Raw genomic sequence first — 16,781 nt, forward strand, 5'->3', positions numbered from 1 at the left:
CTGGGATTACAGGCATGAGCCACCACTCCTGGCCACAAACACCTATTCTTAAACATGTATGTATCACACAGAAACATGAGTACAAACTCTCAAAAGCTCACTCTGTGAAACTTCCCCAAATTCCCAAACATGCTATTGGTTAATGCTGTAGTATTTTATTAAACATTTATCCTGAGGCGTGTTCTCCAGTTACTACTCCAATGTAACTTCAAATGAACATAAGATAAAAGGGGGCACTCATTAAACCAGAGGAATTAGCACAGTTCTCTTCTTTCCCTCTCAGTGCAGAGAATGTGTTCTATGAGCAGACTTTGGAGAGGAACACTCAGATATCGAACAAAAGAGAAATCAATGAATGGATAAAACAAAAGGCCAACCTCTAGAAATTCAAGTAGGGTAAAAGCCAGGTTAAAACTTGTTCCATGCTGCACTTTGAGAAAAATTGACTTTGCTAGTCTAAAATTATATTTAACTTACCATTTATTGTCAACTGGATGCGACCCCATAATTAATGGTGCAATTGGGAGTTTGTACATAGCAGATGTTCCTTCAATTGTCACTGATGCATTCATGCCCAAAGATCGAGAAACTGGGGATAGGAAAGAAAAAGGGTATTCCTCAAAGTAATACAAATGACAGGGATCACAGTATGTTTTAAAAGGTTAATTTTTGCAATATTTGTCAGCCATAATTTATCAGATGCTGTTATTCCCTTATTTATTTTATTTTATTTTTTTGAGACAGAGTCTCGCTCTATTGCCCAGGCTGGAGTGCAGCGGCGCAATCTCGGCTCACTGCAAGCTCCACCTCCCGGGTTCACACCATTCTCCTGCCTCAGTCACCCGAGTAGCTGGAACTACAGGTGCCTGTCACCATGCCCAGCTAATTTTTTGCATTTTTAGTAGAGACGGGGTTTCACCATATTAGCCAGGATGGTCTCGATCTCCTGACCTCATGATTCACCCACCTCGGCCTCCCAAAGTGCTGGGATTACAGGCATGAGTCACCGCACCCGGCCTTTTTTTTTGAGACGGCCTGTAGTTCCTATAAAACTTAGAAATCAGGCCAGGCGTGGTTGCTCACGCCTGTAATCCCAGCACTTTGGGAGGCTAAGGCAGATGAATCACAAGGTCAGGGGTTCAAGACCAGCCTGCAGAATATGGTGAAACCGCATCTCTACTAAAAACACAAAAATTAGCCAGGTGCAGTGACAGGTGCCTGTAATCCCAGCTACTCAAGAGGCTGAGGCAGGAGAATCACGTGAACCCAGGGGGCGGAGTTTGCAGTGAGCCGAAATCACGCCACTACACTCCAGTCTGGGCGACAGAGTGAGACTCTGTCTGGAAAAAAAAAAAAAATAGAAATCCTGGAAGTTACCTTTCTAACCAACCAATAATTATTTTTGTCAGTAAATAAAACACAAAAACAATGCAGTCCAAAAACATCATTTTTGAAGGACTCAGTATCAATATTTACTTATTTTTTCCTCAGAATGCATTTAAGTAGGATCATAATAAAAGGACAGGCTGGTGCACTGGCTCACACCTGTAATCCTAGCACTCTGGGAGGCCAACGCAGGAGGATGGCTTGAGCCCAGGGCTTCAGGGGCTGCAGTGAGCTGTGATCAAATCACTGTACTCCAGCCTGGGCAACACAGTGAGACCTACCCTGTCCCCCATGCCAAATTATAATAACAATAAAGGAGCCTGACACCGAGGCTCACGCCTGTAATCCTAGCACTTTGGGAGGCCAAGACAGGTGGATCACTTCAGGTAAGGAGTTCAAGACCAGCTTGGTCAACATAGTAAAACCCCATCTCTACTAAAAATACAAGAATTAGCTGGGTATGGTGGTGCATGCCTGTAGTCCCAGCTACTTGGGAGGCTGAGGCAGGAGAATCGCTTGAACACAGGAGATGTAGGTTGCAGTGAGCTGAGATCACACCACTGCACTCCAGCCTGGGTGACAGAGTGAGACTCCATCTTAAATAAATAAATAAACAAACAAACGAACAATAAAGGGATGGAGTCAATGAGGGAAGCTACAAAGGGACCTAAGGAGGTATTAGTCCATTTCACTTTTTTTTCTGTTTGAGATGGAGTTTTGCTCTTGTTGCCCAGGCTGGAGTGCAATGGTGCAATCTTGGCTCATTGCAACCTCCGCCTTCCGGGTTCAAGCAATACTCCTGCCTCAGCTTCCTGAGTAGCTGGGATTACAGGCATGCACCACCACACCTGGCTAATTTTGTATTTTTAGTAGAGACAGGGTTTCTCCATGTTGGTTAGGCTGGTCTCAAACTCCTAACCTCAGGTGATTCGCCCACCTCAGCCTCCCAAAGTGGTGGGATTACAGGCGTGAGCCACCATGCCCGGCAGTCTATTTCTCTTTATCTTTTCTTGTATTAAGGGCAAACAGAAAATAACGTCCATTACTATAGTTCTTTAATTTAGAAAACTAACTTCACTTTTTTTTTTTTGATCAGTAACTCACTACATTGCCCAGACTGGAGTACCATGACTGTTTACAGGCACGATCATGGTATGCTACAGTCTCAAACTCCTGGGCTCAAGCAATCCTCCTGCCCAAACCTCCCAAGTAGCTAGAACTACAGGCATAAACCACCATGCCCATCCTTCTTTACTTTTAGAACAGTAAGTAAGCTGATTATCTCAGGTCAGATGGTTGATATCTCTTCTTATGACTCACTCATTTACTTATTTATTCAAAATACTTTCTTTTTTTGAGATGGAGGCTCACTCTGTCACCCAGACTGGAGTGCAGTGGCACGATCTTGGCTCACCGCAACCTCCGCCTCCCGGGTTCAAGTGATTCTCCTGCCTTACCCTCCTGAGTAGTTGGGATTACAGGCACGCGCCACCATGCCCAAGCAATTTTTGTATTTTTAGTAGAGACAGGGTTTCACCATGTTGGTCAGATTGGTCTCGAACTCCTGACCTCGTGATCTGCCCACCTCAGCCTCCCAAAGTGCTGGGATTACAGGCGTGAGCCACTGTGCCCAGCCCAAAAGTACTTACTAAGCTTCTACTATGTATGTGTGTATATTTGTATTGTGTATATACGTATGTGTGTATGTACTTGTGAACCGATGTATACATATGTGTGTGAGGTGTTGTGTGTATAAGGTGCAAATGGTAAGGTCAGCAAACTCATTAGAGAATAGCAAACCAGAAATTAAAGGCAACCTGGGCACCGAACAAAATCTTTAATTCCTTTAAAATTAAAGTCTTACCATTATTCTCATGCAAAATGATGGGAGATGCAGTCTTGTCATCCAGCAGGTCAGAAGGAGAGACATAGTACTTGAGGTTCATTAAATGACCTATGAAAAAGAAAACTCATAACTGTATCTTTATCAGGTAAATTACAAACACAGAAAAACATAAACATTTATTATATAAACCTATATTCAAGAAAGTAGTTTAACATATATGAAGAGTCAAGCTCCAAAACAGCTTATGAAATATGGCAGCCATGGTGACTCACACCTGTAATCCTGGCACTTTGGGAGGCTGCGGCAAGAGGATCACTTGAGTCCAGGAGTTTGAGACCAGCATGGGCAACACAGTGAGACTCCATCTCTAAAAGTAATAATAATAGGCTGGGCACAATGGCTAATGCCTGTAATCCTAGCACTTTGGGAGGTGAGGCAGGTGAATCACCTGAGGTAAGAAGTTCAAGACCAGCGTGGCCAACATGATGAAACCCTGTCTCTACTAAAAATACAAAACATTGGCCAGGCGCGGTGGCTCATGCCTGTAATCCCACAACTTTGGGAGGCTAAGGCAGGTTGATTACAAGGTCAGGACATCAAGACCATCCTGACTAACATGGTGAAACCCCGTCTTGACTAAAAATACAAAAAGTTAGCTGGGCATGGTGGCATGCACCTGTAGTCCCAGCTACATGAGAGGCTGAGGCAGGAGAATCGCTTGAACCCAGGAGGCGGAGGTTACAGTGAGCTGAGATCACGCCACTGCACTCCAGCCTTGGCAACAGAGTGACACTCCATCTCAAAAATAACAATAATAATAATAATAATTAGCCTGGCCTGCTGGTGAGTGCCTGTAGTCCTAGCTACTCAGGAAGATAAGGTGGGAGGTCAAGGATACAATGAGCCATGATCGTGCCACTGCACTCCAGCCTGGAAGGCAAAACAAGACCCTGTCTGAAAAAATACAAATAAAAAACAAAGAACTATGACAGGTGCCCGGGTGGAGTGGCACACGCCTGTAATGCCAGCACTTTGGGAGGCCGAGGTGGGCAGATCACGAGGTCAGGAGATCAAGACCAGCCCGGCCAGCATGGTGAAACCGCATATCTACTAAAAACACAAAAAACTAGCCAGGCATGGTGGCACACGCCTGTAGTACCAGCTACTTGGGAGGCTGCAACAGAAGAATTGCTTGAACCCCGGAGGTAGAGGTTGGAGTGAGCTAAGATCAAGCTACTGCACTCCAGCCTGGGCGACAGAGCAAGACTCCATCTCAAAAAAAAAAAAAAAAAGACATATGACAGAAGATTAAGTATGGATTCTGGGACTAACAATTTATTTCACACAATTGATTTAAAAAAAAAAAAAAAAAGGCCAGGTGAACTGGCTCACACTTATAATCCCAACACTTTGGGAGGCTGAGGCCAGAGGATCACTTGAAGCCAGGAGTTCAAGTCTAGAGTGAGTTATGACTGCACCACTGCACTCTAGCCTAGGCAACATAGTGAGACCCCCATCTCTAAAAAAAATTGTTAAAGTGGCATGGTGGCACTTGACTGAAGTCCCAGCTACTCGGGGCTAAGGTGGGAAGATCACTTAAGCCCAAGAGTTAAGGGCTGAAGTGAGCTATGTTCCTGCCATTGTACTTCAGTCAGAGGGACAGAGAAAGGCTCTGTCTCAAAAACAAAACAAACAAACAAAAATGGGAAGGATAGGTATTGACAGCTTAGAAATCATCACGAAAAGGTCAGGCGCAGTGGCTCATGCCTATAATCCCATCACTTTGGGAGGCCAAGGCAGGCAGCTCACCTAGGGTCCGGAGTTCGAGACCAGCCTGGCCAACAGTGAAACCCCGTCTCTGGTACAAATACAAAAATTAGCCAGGCATAGTGGCACGTGCCTGTAATCCCAGCTACATGGGAGGCTGAGGCAGGAGAATTTCTGGAACCCGGGATGCAGAGGTTGCAATGAGCCAAGATCGCACCACTGTACTCCAGCCTAGGAGACAGAGTGAGACTCTGCCTCAAAAAAAAAAAAAAAAAAAAAAAAAGAAAGAAATCATCACGAAATACACAAATATCTTAACTTTCTCCCTCTGCTTTATATGTTTATAAACCCAACATGAGGCCAGGCGCCTATAATCCCAACCCTTTGCAATGCAGTGGCAGGAAGATCACTTGATCCCAGTTCAAGACCAGCCTAGACAACTTAGTAACACCATGTTTCCATAAAACAATAAAAATTAGCCAGGCATGGTATCCTGCACCTGTAGTCCCAGCTACTCAGGAAACTGAGTTGGGAGGATTGTTTGGGCCCAGGAGGTTGAGGCTGGAGTGAGTCATGATTGCACGACTGCACTCCAGCCTGGGCAACAGAGCAAGACTCTGTCTCAGAAATAAATAAATAGGACTAGTGCAGTGGCTAATACCTGTTTGTAATCCCAGCACTTTGGGCAGCCGATGAGGGAGGATCATTTGAGGTCAGGAATTTGAGACCAGCCTGGCCAACATGGTGAAACCCCATCTCTACCAAAAATACAAAAATTAGTTGAGTGTGGTGGCACATGCCTGTAATCCCAGCTACTCGGGAGGCTGAGGCACAAGAATCGCTTGAACCCGGGAGGCAGAGGTTGCAGTGAGCCAAAATTCAGCCACTGCACTCCAGCCTGGTGAGAGCCTGTCTCAAGAAAAATAAACAGGCCGGACGCGATGGCTCAAGCCTGTAATCCCAGCACTTTGGGAGGCCGAGACGGGCAGATCACAAGGTCAGGAGATCAAGACCATTCTGGCTAACACGGTGAAACCCCGTCCCTACTAAAAAAATACAAAAAAAAAAAAACTAGCCAGGCGAGGTGGCAGGCACCTGTAGTCCCAGCTACTTGGGAGGCTGAGGCAGGAGAATGCCGTAAACCCCGGAGGCGGAGCTTGCAGTGAGCCGAGATCCGGTCACTGCACTCCAGCCTGGGCGACAGAGCAAGACTCCACCTCAAAAAAAAAAAAAAAAGAAAAGAAAAATAAACAGATACATAAGAATAAAAATTAATAAATAAATGGGCTAGATGCAGTGGCTCATGCCTGTAATCCCAGCACTTTGGGAGACCAAGGTAGGTCGATCAGTTGAGGTGAGGAGTTCAGAACCAGCCTGGCCAAGACAGTGAAACCCTGTCTCTACCAACAATAGAATAAATTAGCTGGCTATTGCGGTGCACACCTGTAATCCCAGCTACTCAGGAGGCTGAGGCATGAGATTCACTTGAGCCTAGGAGGTGGAGGGAGCAGTAAGCTGAGATCATGGCACTGCATTCCAGCCTGGGCGACAAAGTGAGACTCTGTCTCAAAAAAATAAAATAAACAAACAAACTAAAGGTGAAATGAAAAGTAATGACCCTCAACTTAAATTACACGTTTCTAAACAAGCAAAATAGGATCACATACCCCCACTCCTTGGTGTGAGATAGCCAACACTTCCATGAAGAATCTTATCCAAGGGACCAGCATTAGTTGCTTTCCTGTAAGACAAGTGATCTATGTTTGCTTATATTTAATGCCTGATGGTCTTGGTACACACTGTGATATGGAGTTCACCTCTCCAAAGTCTTTTTTTTTTTTGAGACGGAGTTTCGCTCTTGTTGCCCAGGTTGGCGTGCAGTGGCACAATCTGAGCTCACTGCAACCTCCACTTCCCAGGCTCAAGTGATTCTCCTGCCTCAGCCTCCCGAGTAGCTGGGATTACAGGCGCCCGCCACCACGCCCGGCTAATTTTTTTTATTTTTAGTAGAGACGGGGTTTCACCATGTTGGACAAGCTGGTCTCGAACTCGTGACCTCAGGTAATCCACCCGCCTCGGCCTCCCAAAGTGCTGGGATTACAGGCGTGAGCCACCACGCCCAGCCCAAAGTCTTATAATACTATCATAATGGTTCTGTCTTGTAATTGAGCATATAGCAAGTGTATTTAACCTCCAAAGTAAAGGGATTATTTCCAAGTACACACCAGTATGTAGTATGGTGAACAAAAATTACACTTAGACTATTATTTCTCAGATGGGACTCCATGGAGTCTGATGAGTCTTGAGACAAAACCTATGGTAACCAACAACTTAATGATACTGATACTCAGAAGTTCAAATACAATCATCATTTCAGAAGAGAAAGGACATATATCATACAAGCTTAATAGAGATGTATAAAATAGGACCCTAATCTCCTTGGAGAAAAACTCAAGGGATCGTGTAGAATTAAGGTTTTACAAGTCTTACCAGTACATAATTGCCATTTTAGAAAGATCTTGTTCTAAGGATTGGAGAGCCAAGTACATTTTAGTCTTCAGTTTGCTGGAGAGTAGATGAGAAGAACATGAGTTAACAGTTGAAAATTATGACCGGGCGAAGTGGCTCACGCCTGTAATCCCAGCACTTTGGGAGGCTGAGGCGGGCAGATCACCCAAGGTCAGGAGTTTGAGACCAGCCTAGCCAACATGGCGAAACTCCGTCTCTACTAAAAATACAAAAAGTAGCCGAGTGTGGCTAATAGGGCGTGGCTCACGCCTATAATCCTAGCAATGTGGGAAGCTGAGGTGGGCAGATTGCCTGAGCTCAGGAGTTTGAGACCAGCCTGGGCAACACGGTGAAACCCCGTCTCTAATAAAATAAAAAAATAATAAAAAAAAAAAAATTAGCCAGGCGTGGCAGCATGCATCTATAGTCCCAGCTACTTGGGAGGCTGAGGCAGAATTGCTTGAACCTGGGAGGCGGAGGTTGCAGTGAGCCAAGATTGTGCCATTGCACTCCAGCCTGGTGGCAGAGCAAGACTCCATCTCAAAAAAAAAAAAAAAAAAAACTCAAAAAACAAAAAAAAAAACTGCCCAGGTGCGGTGGCTCATGCCTGTAATCCCAGCACTTTGGGAGGCCGAGGCAGGTGGATCACATGAGGTCAGGAGTTTGAGACCAGCCTGACCAACATGGTAAAACCCCTTCTCTACTAAAACTACAAAAATTAGCCAGGTGGCCGGGTGCAGTGACTCACGCCTGTAATCCCAGCACTCTGGGAGGCCACGGCGGGTGGATCAAGGTGTCAGGAGTGCGAGACCAGCCTGGCCAAGATGGTGAAACAACCCGCCTCTACTAAAAATGCAAAACTTAGCCAGGTGCGGTGGCCGGCGCCTTTAATCCCAGCTACTCAGGAGGCTGAGACAGGAGAATCACTTGAACCTAGGAGGCTGCAGTTGCAGTGAGCCGAGATAGCACCACTGCACTGCAGCCTGGGCGACAAAGCAAGATTCCGTCTCAAAAAAAAAAAAAAAATTAGCCGGGTGTAGTGGTGCATACCTGTAATCCCAGCTACTCAGAAGGAGGAGGCAGGAGAACTGCTTGAACCCAGGAGGCGGAGGCTGCAGTGAGCTGAGGTTGTGCCACTGCACTCCAGCCTGGGTGACAGAGCGACACTCCGTATTAAAAAAAAAAAAAATTAAAACATTAATTCTTGACCTGACCTCAGGTGGTCCACCCACCTCAGCCTCCCAAAGTGCCAGGATTAAAGGTGTAAGCCACTGTGCCCAGCCTAAAACATTAATTTTTAAAATAAAATTATTTTTGTCACTACGTAATTTTTTTTGAGACAGCATCTCACTGTCGACTGGGCTGGAGCACAGTGGCACAATCACTGCTCACTGCACCCTCAAACTACTAATTTGAAGTGATCGTCCCACCTTAGCCTCCCAAGTAGCTGGGACTACAGGCACTCACCACCACCCATCTAAGCTGTTGTTGTTGTCTTTCTGCTAGAGACAGGGTCTCACTATGTTGCCAAGGCTGGTATTGATCTCTGAGCTCAAGAAATCTTGCTGTCGTGGCCTCCCAATGTGCTGGGATTAGAGGCATGGGCCACTTTGACTGGCTTCACTACTATTAAAGCCTATTTTTAGCACTTCAAAGCTTATTTTCATCTCTGTTTTTAAAACCCAAATAGGTTAATAGAATCCCAGGTAGGTTAAAAGTAGAATTAAAGCCAGTTCCACAACAACTAATTCCTTTCAGCCTGGAAATTGGAATGTTGGACATCTCAAAGATAATATTCTGTCTTCCAGCATTATGATCAATTAATGCAGGCACTGCCTATTGAAGATATCTTTTAGAGGCCTAACGTTGGAAGCTGAGCTACAGATTACAGTGTAAGTAGAAACTAGGAGTGACAAATAGTAGAAGAGTTGGCAAATTTCTAGGCATAAGGTGGCTTATAGATTTATACTGATTTTTCCAAACAAAAGCAAAAATATTAAAAATACTTACTTGTCCCCTGGAAGGTTATACAGATTAACAAGGCCCTTAAGGTGCTTAGAAAATTCATCAAAATTTTTTTCCCTATAAGGAGTTCACGGGAGAGGGGAAAGAGAGGAAAATACAACATAAAATTACTACTCCATCTTACAACAAAGTGCCAAAAATCACAGCTATATAAAACTGATTTTAACAATCAGCTTTAACTGTTTTCCTCAAAAGTTTTCTAGCATCAACGAAAAGTAGCAAAAGAAAAGAAAATATTTTCCTTTGTCTCTCTGCTCCATTTTTGCTGGAGAAGGTACCAATAAACAGTGTGAAAGTTAAAAGGAAGGTGGTCAAAACCTCTCTACCAGGTAGTTTTATTAGCTCCCAAGTAATGAAACCTGATTTAAATCAATTATTAACAACTTTCCTTTCTTTTTTTTTTTTTTTTTTTGAGAGAGTCTCACTTTGTTGCCCAGGTTGGAGTGCAGTGGCACCATCTCGGCTCACTGCAAGCTCTGCCTCCTGGGTTCACGCCATTCTCCTGCCTCAGCCTCCCAAGTAGCTGGGACTACAGGCACGCACCACCACGCCTGGCTAGTTTTTTGTATTTTTAGTAGAGACGGGGTTTCACCGTGTTAGCCAGGATGGTCTTGATCTCCTGACCTCGTGATCCACCCGCCTCGGCCTCCCAAAGTGCTGGGATTACAGGCGTGAGCCACCGCGCCCGGCTCTTTTCCCTTTTTATTAATGTTTTTGTAGAGATGGGGTTTCCCTATGTTGCCCAGGCCAGACTCTAATTCCAGGACTTAAGCAATGCTCTCACTTCAACCTCTCATGTGGCTGGGACTACAGGTGTGCACCACCACACCAAGCTCCTTTCCTCCAAATATGTAATTGACTTTGGATGTCAACAGAAATAAAACTTTTGATTGCAGAGATAATGAGAAGAAAATAAATTAGGAAGGGCCGGGCACAGGGGCTTATGCCTGTAATCCCAGCACTTTGGGAGGCCGAGGCGGGTGGATCATGAGGTCAGAACATCGAGACCATCCTGGCTAACATGGTGAAACCCCATCTCTACTAACAATATTTTTAAAAATTAGCCGGGTATGATGGCGGGCACCTGTAGTCCCAGCTACTACTCAGGAGGCTGAGACAGGAGAATGGCGTGAACCCGGGAGGTGGAGCCTGTAGTGAGCCAAGATCACGCCACTGCACCCCAGCCTGGGGGACAGAGCAAGACTGTCTCAAAAAAAAAAAAAAAGAACGAAAATAAATTGGGAAGACATAACACTTGTGGGTATACAGCAACATGAGAGCAAAGATGAGAGGGAAAATAAATACTAGGACAGAGATGGAGACCCAGAGAAAAGGTAGTGGGCACCCTGGAGGCAAACTACCCATTAGAAAATATTGCTATGACCAGATCTACCCCAGAAAAAATAAACTACTACCATGACCTCTGGCTTTCTAGGACCAAATATTCATGCTTTGATTCTCAGCCAAATGGGTTTTTGTGGATAGGTTTAGGAATCCAATACATCTCCAGAATTCTAATTCTTGATATCTTTTTTCAAACTTGAAAAAAAAAGCTCTCTGGAAAGCTAAACTGCCATGACAAGGTCAGACACTTGAGCAGACATTCTGTGAGCATTTACTGAGCACTTACAGTCCACAGTGCTATTAAGAGAGTAAAAAGAAACAAGAGTAGCAGCAAAATATATTCTTTACCTTAATATTACCATCTATACTAAATGACTAAATATCAGGTAAAAGTCAACATTTTTTTTTTTTTCTTTTTTGAGACAGAGTCTCACTCTGTCCACCAGGCTGGAGTGTGATGGCATGGCACGATCTCAGCTCACTGCAACTTCTCCCTCCTAAGTTCCTGAGATTCTCCAGCCTCAACCTCCTGTGTAGCTGGAATTACAGACAAGCACCACCACACTGAGCTAATTTTTTGTATTTTTAGTAGAGAGAAGGTTTCACCACACCCGCATAATACAAAATTTAGCTGGGCATACTGGCAGGTACCTGTAATCCCAGCTACTCAGGAGGCTAAAGCAGGAAAATCGCTCGAACCCGGGAGGTGGAGGCTGCAGTGAGCCAAGATCGTGCCACTGCACTGGGCAACAGAGTGAGATACCATCTCAAAAAAAGAAAAAAAGGCCAGGTGCAATGGCTCACGCCTGTAATCCCAGCACTTTGGGATGCAGAGGCGGGTGGATCACGAGGTCAGGAGATCGAGACCATCCTGGCTAACATGATGAAATCCCATCTCTACTAAAAATACAAAAAATTAGCCGGGCGTGTGGCAGGCACCTGAAGTCCCAGCTACTCGGGAGGCTGAAGCAGGAGAATGGCGTGAACCCAGGAGGCGGAGCTTGCAGTGAGCAGAGATCGCGCCACTGCACTCCAGCTTGGACGACAGAGCGAGACTCCGTCTCAAAAACAAAAAAAAAGAAAAGAAAAAAAAAACACTTTTACACACACACACACACACACACACACACACACACACACCTTATTTTCTCAATGTGAACACTCTAAGACATCCTCATGTGGTACCTGAGAACTCTGCTATGCTCAAAACAAAGGGTATGTAATAACTTCCTTAAATTCCCCAAAAGTCTTAATTCTGAGTTTAAATTTAAGTACAGATATTTCCACTCAATTAAAAGAAAAGTGAAAAAATCCACCATGTGCTAAAAGTGACTGTTTTCAAGCCTAGCACTTTTCCTGTAACACATGCATACCTTCTAAATGAAACAATTTTTCCCAAAATCAAAGCAAAAAAGTTATTCTCATGGTATTATACTCAATTTTCAAGCCTTCTCTGATTCAATGATTACTTACTATTTATTTTGTTCCACACACAATTCTTTTTTTTTTTGAGACAGTCTCGCTCCATCACCCAGGCTGGAGTGCAGTGATGTGATCCCAGCTCACTGCAATCTCCACCTCCCAGGCTCAAGCCATTTTCTACCTCAGCCTCCCAAGTAGCTGGGATTACATATGTGAGCCACTACGCTCAGCTAACTTTTTTTTTTTTTTCTTTTTTGAGACAGTTTTGCTCTTATTGCCCAGGCTGGACTGTAATGGCATGATCTTGGCTCACCACAATTTCTGCCTCCCAGGTTCAAGCGATTCTCCTGCCTCAGCCTCCCAAGTAGCTGGGATTACACATGTGAGCCACTACGTTCAGCTAATTTTTTTTTTTTTTTTTGGAGACAGTTTTGCTCTTGTTGCCCAGGCTGGACTGTAATGGCATGATCTTGGCTCACCACAACTTCTGCCTCCCAGGTTCAAGCGATTCTCCTGCCTCAGCCTCCCAAGTAGCTGGGATTACAAGCATGCACCACCACACACGGCTAATTTAGTATTTTTAGGGACGGAGTTTCTCCATGTTGGTCAGGCTGGGATCCGCCTGCCTTAGCCTCCCAAAGTGCTGGGATTACAGGCATGAGCCACCGTGCCCAGCTTCACACTCCGCTAATTTTTGTATGTTTTGTAGAGACAGAGTTTCGCCAGGCTAGCTAGGATGGTCTTGAACTCCTGGCCTCAAGTGATCTGCCCACTTCAACCTCCCAAATTGTTGGGATTATAGGCATGAGCCACCACCCCCAGCTATATGGAATTCCTAAACCTAGATCAGCAATTCCAACCAGGGGTGATTTTGCACCCCAGGGGACATGGTTGTGACAACTAAGGAGATAACTACCGGCAACTAAAGAAGAGGCAAGGGATGCTATTAAACATAACAGAATAAACCAGGCCGCCCAGGAGCAAAGAATTTCCAATCCAAATTGTCATTAGTACCAAGTTTAAGAGACCCTGGGATATCTTTCTGTTGGGAAACTGAGGCAAAATAAGAAAAAAAAATTAAAAATTAAAAAAATAGGGGCCAGGCGCAGTGGTTCACGCCTATAATCCCAGCACTTTGGGAGGCCGAGGTGGGCAGATCACAAGGTCAGGAGATCAGACCATCCTGGCTAACACAAGTGAAACCCCGTCTCTACTAAAAATAGAAAAAGTTAGCCAGGCGTGGTGGTGGGCGCCTATAGTCCCAGCTACTTGGGAGGCTGAGGCAGGAAAATGGCATGAATCCGGGAGGTGGAGCTTGCAGTGAGTCGAGACCACACCACTGCACTCCATCCTGGGTGACAGAGCGAGACTCTGTCTCAAAAAAAAAAAAAAATAGGCCTGGCACAGTGGCTCACGCCTGTAATCCCAGCACTTTGGGAGGCTGAGGTGGGCAGATCATCTGAGGTCAGGAGTTAGAGATCAGCCTGGGCAAAATGGTGAAACCCCGTCTCTACTAAAAATACAAAATTAGCCAGGCGTGGTGGCACATGCCTGTAATCCCAGATACTCCGGAGGCTGAGGCAGGAGAATCACTTGAACCTCGGAGGTGGATGATGTGGTGAGCCGAGATCGCACCACTGCACTCCAGCCTGGGCAACAAGAGTAAATCTCCATCTCACCAAAAAAAAAAAAAAAAAAAATTTAAAAAATAGAAAAGGGGGCCGGGCGTAGTGGCTCAAGCCTGTAATCCCAGCACTTTGGGAGGCCGAGACGGGCGGATCACAATGTCAGGAGATCAAGACCATCCTGGCTAACATGGTGAAACCCCGTCTCTACTAAAAATACAAAAAACTAGCCAGGTGAGGTGGCGGGCGCCTGTAGTCCCAGCTACTCGGGAGGCTGAGGCAGGAGAATGGCGTGAACCCGGGAGGCAGAGCTTGCAGTGAGCTGAGATCTGGCCACTGCACTCCAGCCTGGGTGACAGAGCGAGACTCCATCTCAAAAAAAAAAAAAAAAAACAAGAAAAAAAAATAGAAAAGGGGCCAGGTGCTCAGTGAGCCGAGACTGCACCATTATACTCCAGCCTGGGTAATAAGAACAAAACTCCGTCTATGGCCGGGCGCGGTGGCTCAAGCCTGTAATCCCAGCACTTTGGGAGGCCGAGATGGGCGGATCACGAGGTCAGGAGATCAAGACCATCCTGGCTAACACAATGAAACCCCGTCTCCACTAAAAATACAAAAAAATTAGCCGGGCGTGGTGGCGGCGCCTGTAGTCCCAGCTACTCGGGAGGCTGAGGCAGGAGAATGGCGGGAACCCGGGAGGCGGAGCTTGCAGTGAGCCGAGATCGCGCCACTGCACTCCAGCCTGGGCGACAGAGCGAGACTCCGCCTCAAAAAAAAAAAAAAAAAAAAAAAAAAAAGAACAAAACTCCGTCTCAAAAAAAAAAAGAAAAGGGCCCAGCATGGTGGCTCACAACTGTAATCCCAGCACTTTGGGAGACGTGAGGTCAGGAGTTCGAGATCAGCCCGGCCAACATGGCGAAACCTCGTCTCTATTTTTTTTGTTGTTGTTTTTTTTGAGACAGTCTTGCTCTGTGCCTGGGCTAGAATGCAGTGGCGTGATCTCGGCTCACTGCAAGCTCCGCCTCCTGGGTTCACGCCATTCTCCTGCCTCAGCCTCCCGAGTAGCTGGGACTACAGGCGCCCACCACCACGCCTGGCTAGTTTTTTGTATTTTTAGTAGAGATGGGGTTTCACCGTGTTAACCAGGATGGTCTCGATCTCCTGACCTCTTAGATTTGCCCGCCTTGGCCTCCCAAAGTGCTGAGATTACAGGTGTGAGCCACTGTGCCCGGCCCTTATTTTTTTTTTTTTTTTTAAGATGGAGTCTTGCTCTGTCACCCAGGCTGGAGTGCAGTGGCACGATCTCAGCTCACTGCAACCTCCGCCTCCCAGGTTCAAGCAATTTTCTGCCTCAGCCTCATGGGTAGCTGGGATTACAGGTACTGGCCACCACGCCCAGCTAATTTTTTTTTTTTTTTTTGAGACGGCGTCTTGCTCTGTCACCCAGGTTGGAGTGCAGTGGTGAGATCTCGGCTCACTGCAAGCTCTGCCTCCCGGGTTCACGCCACTCTCCTGCCTCAGCCTCCCGAGTAGCTGGGACCACAGATGCCCACCACCACACTCAGCTAATTTTTTTTTTTTTTTAGTAGAGATGGGGTTTCACCGTGTTAGCCAGGATGATCTCGATCTCCTGACCTCATGATCCACCCGCCTCAGCCTCCCAAAGTGCTGGGATTACAGGTGTGATCCTAAATTTTATATTTTTAATAGGGATGGGGTTTCACCATCTTGGCCAGGCTGGTCTTGAACTCTTGACCTCGTGGATCCACCCGCCTCAGCCTTCCAAAGTGCTGGGATTACAGGTGTGAGCCACCGCACCCAGCCACCTTGTCTCTATTAAAAATACAAAAATTAGCCAGGCGTGGTGGCACACATATGCAGTCCCAGCCACTTAGGAGGCTGAGGCAGGAAAATTGCTTGAACCCAGGAGGCAGAGGTTGCAGTGAGCTGAGATCGTGCTACTGCACTCCACCCTGGGCGATAGAGCAAGACTCCATCTCAAAAAAAAAAAAAAAAAAAGCCCTGGGATAGAGTAGGGTGAAAAGCTGTGCTATGTCAATTCAGGACGTGATTAAGTTCAGACCTTAAAAGTCTTTGCCCAAGAAAATAAACTTGTTCCTGAGGAGAATAACTTTTGACCAGTCTTAAAACCTAGCTGTAAAGAACAGCACTGTCTGTCAATATCAAGGAATATAAATCTTATTTGCTCACCTTAGCTGCTGTACAAGCTCTGGACAGCTCTGAAATCAAAGAAATTATGTTAAAACATTAAAACTACTTTAGCAACTTTGAAGATATCAAAAGTCTTTCTCTTTCTATAGCACATGTTTTACAGCAAAACCGTTAAAACTACAGATAGTCCTCATATTAAAATATTAAAAAGCACCTTCTTCCTACTTGGTGAACCGTAGGATTAGGATGAGAAATTTAAAGTCAAAGCATATGAAATAGTTTTTAAAGGAATCAACTTTCAGTAGCTTGTTTAAAACATTAAGAACTCTAATGCCATACATGGAATTCATATCAAATTGTCTGGTTACACACATTTTACATTCATCTCTATTACAGAATTTTTCAGATCATCTGTTCTTGATTATAATCTCTTTGAGGGTAGGAACCCTGAGTCATTTATTTCTGTATCCCCAGCACCTATTGTTCAATTGCGGCTCACGTTTGTTGATATGAAATGAAAAGGGTTCCCGCCGGGTGCAGTGGCTCACGCCTATAATCCCAGCACTTTGAGAGGCTGAGGTGGGTGGATCACTTGAGGTCAGGAGCTAGAGAACAGCCTGGCCAACATAGAGAAACTCCATCTCTACTAAAAATACAAAAATTAGCCAGGCGTGGTGGCATACACC

At 45.5% G+C, this 16,781-nt stretch overlaps 1 protein-coding gene across 2 annotated transcripts in view; it reads right to left on the minus strand.

Annotated features, from left to right (window-relative positions):
- The window catches only part of LOC105472423 (mediator complex subunit 1), a 48,708-nt gene that overhangs the window by 18,269 nt on the left and 13,658 nt on the right, over positions 1-16,781 (minus strand). For both annotated transcript variants that reach the window (XM_071083062.1, XM_071083063.1), the window contains 6 exons: positions 16,135-16,163; positions 9,518-9,589; positions 7,490-7,564; positions 6,667-6,740; positions 3,251-3,340; positions 478-589 (listed from right to left, as the gene is read on the minus strand). In XM_071083062.1, the coding sequence (XP_070939163.1) occupies positions 478-589; positions 3,251-3,340; positions 6,667-6,740; positions 7,490-7,564; positions 9,518-9,589; positions 16,135-16,163 (452 nt within the window). The remainder of the gene's footprint in view (positions 1-477; positions 590-3,250; positions 3,341-6,666; positions 6,741-7,489; positions 7,565-9,517; positions 9,590-16,134; positions 16,164-16,781) is intronic.

This window comes from Macaca nemestrina, chromosome 17 (assembly GCF_043159975.1).
Source record: "Macaca nemestrina isolate mMacNem1 chromosome 17, mMacNem.hap1, whole genome shotgun sequence".
In the NCBI taxonomy this organism is placed as follows: Eukaryota; Metazoa; Chordata; class Mammalia; order Primates; family Cercopithecidae; genus Macaca; species Macaca nemestrina.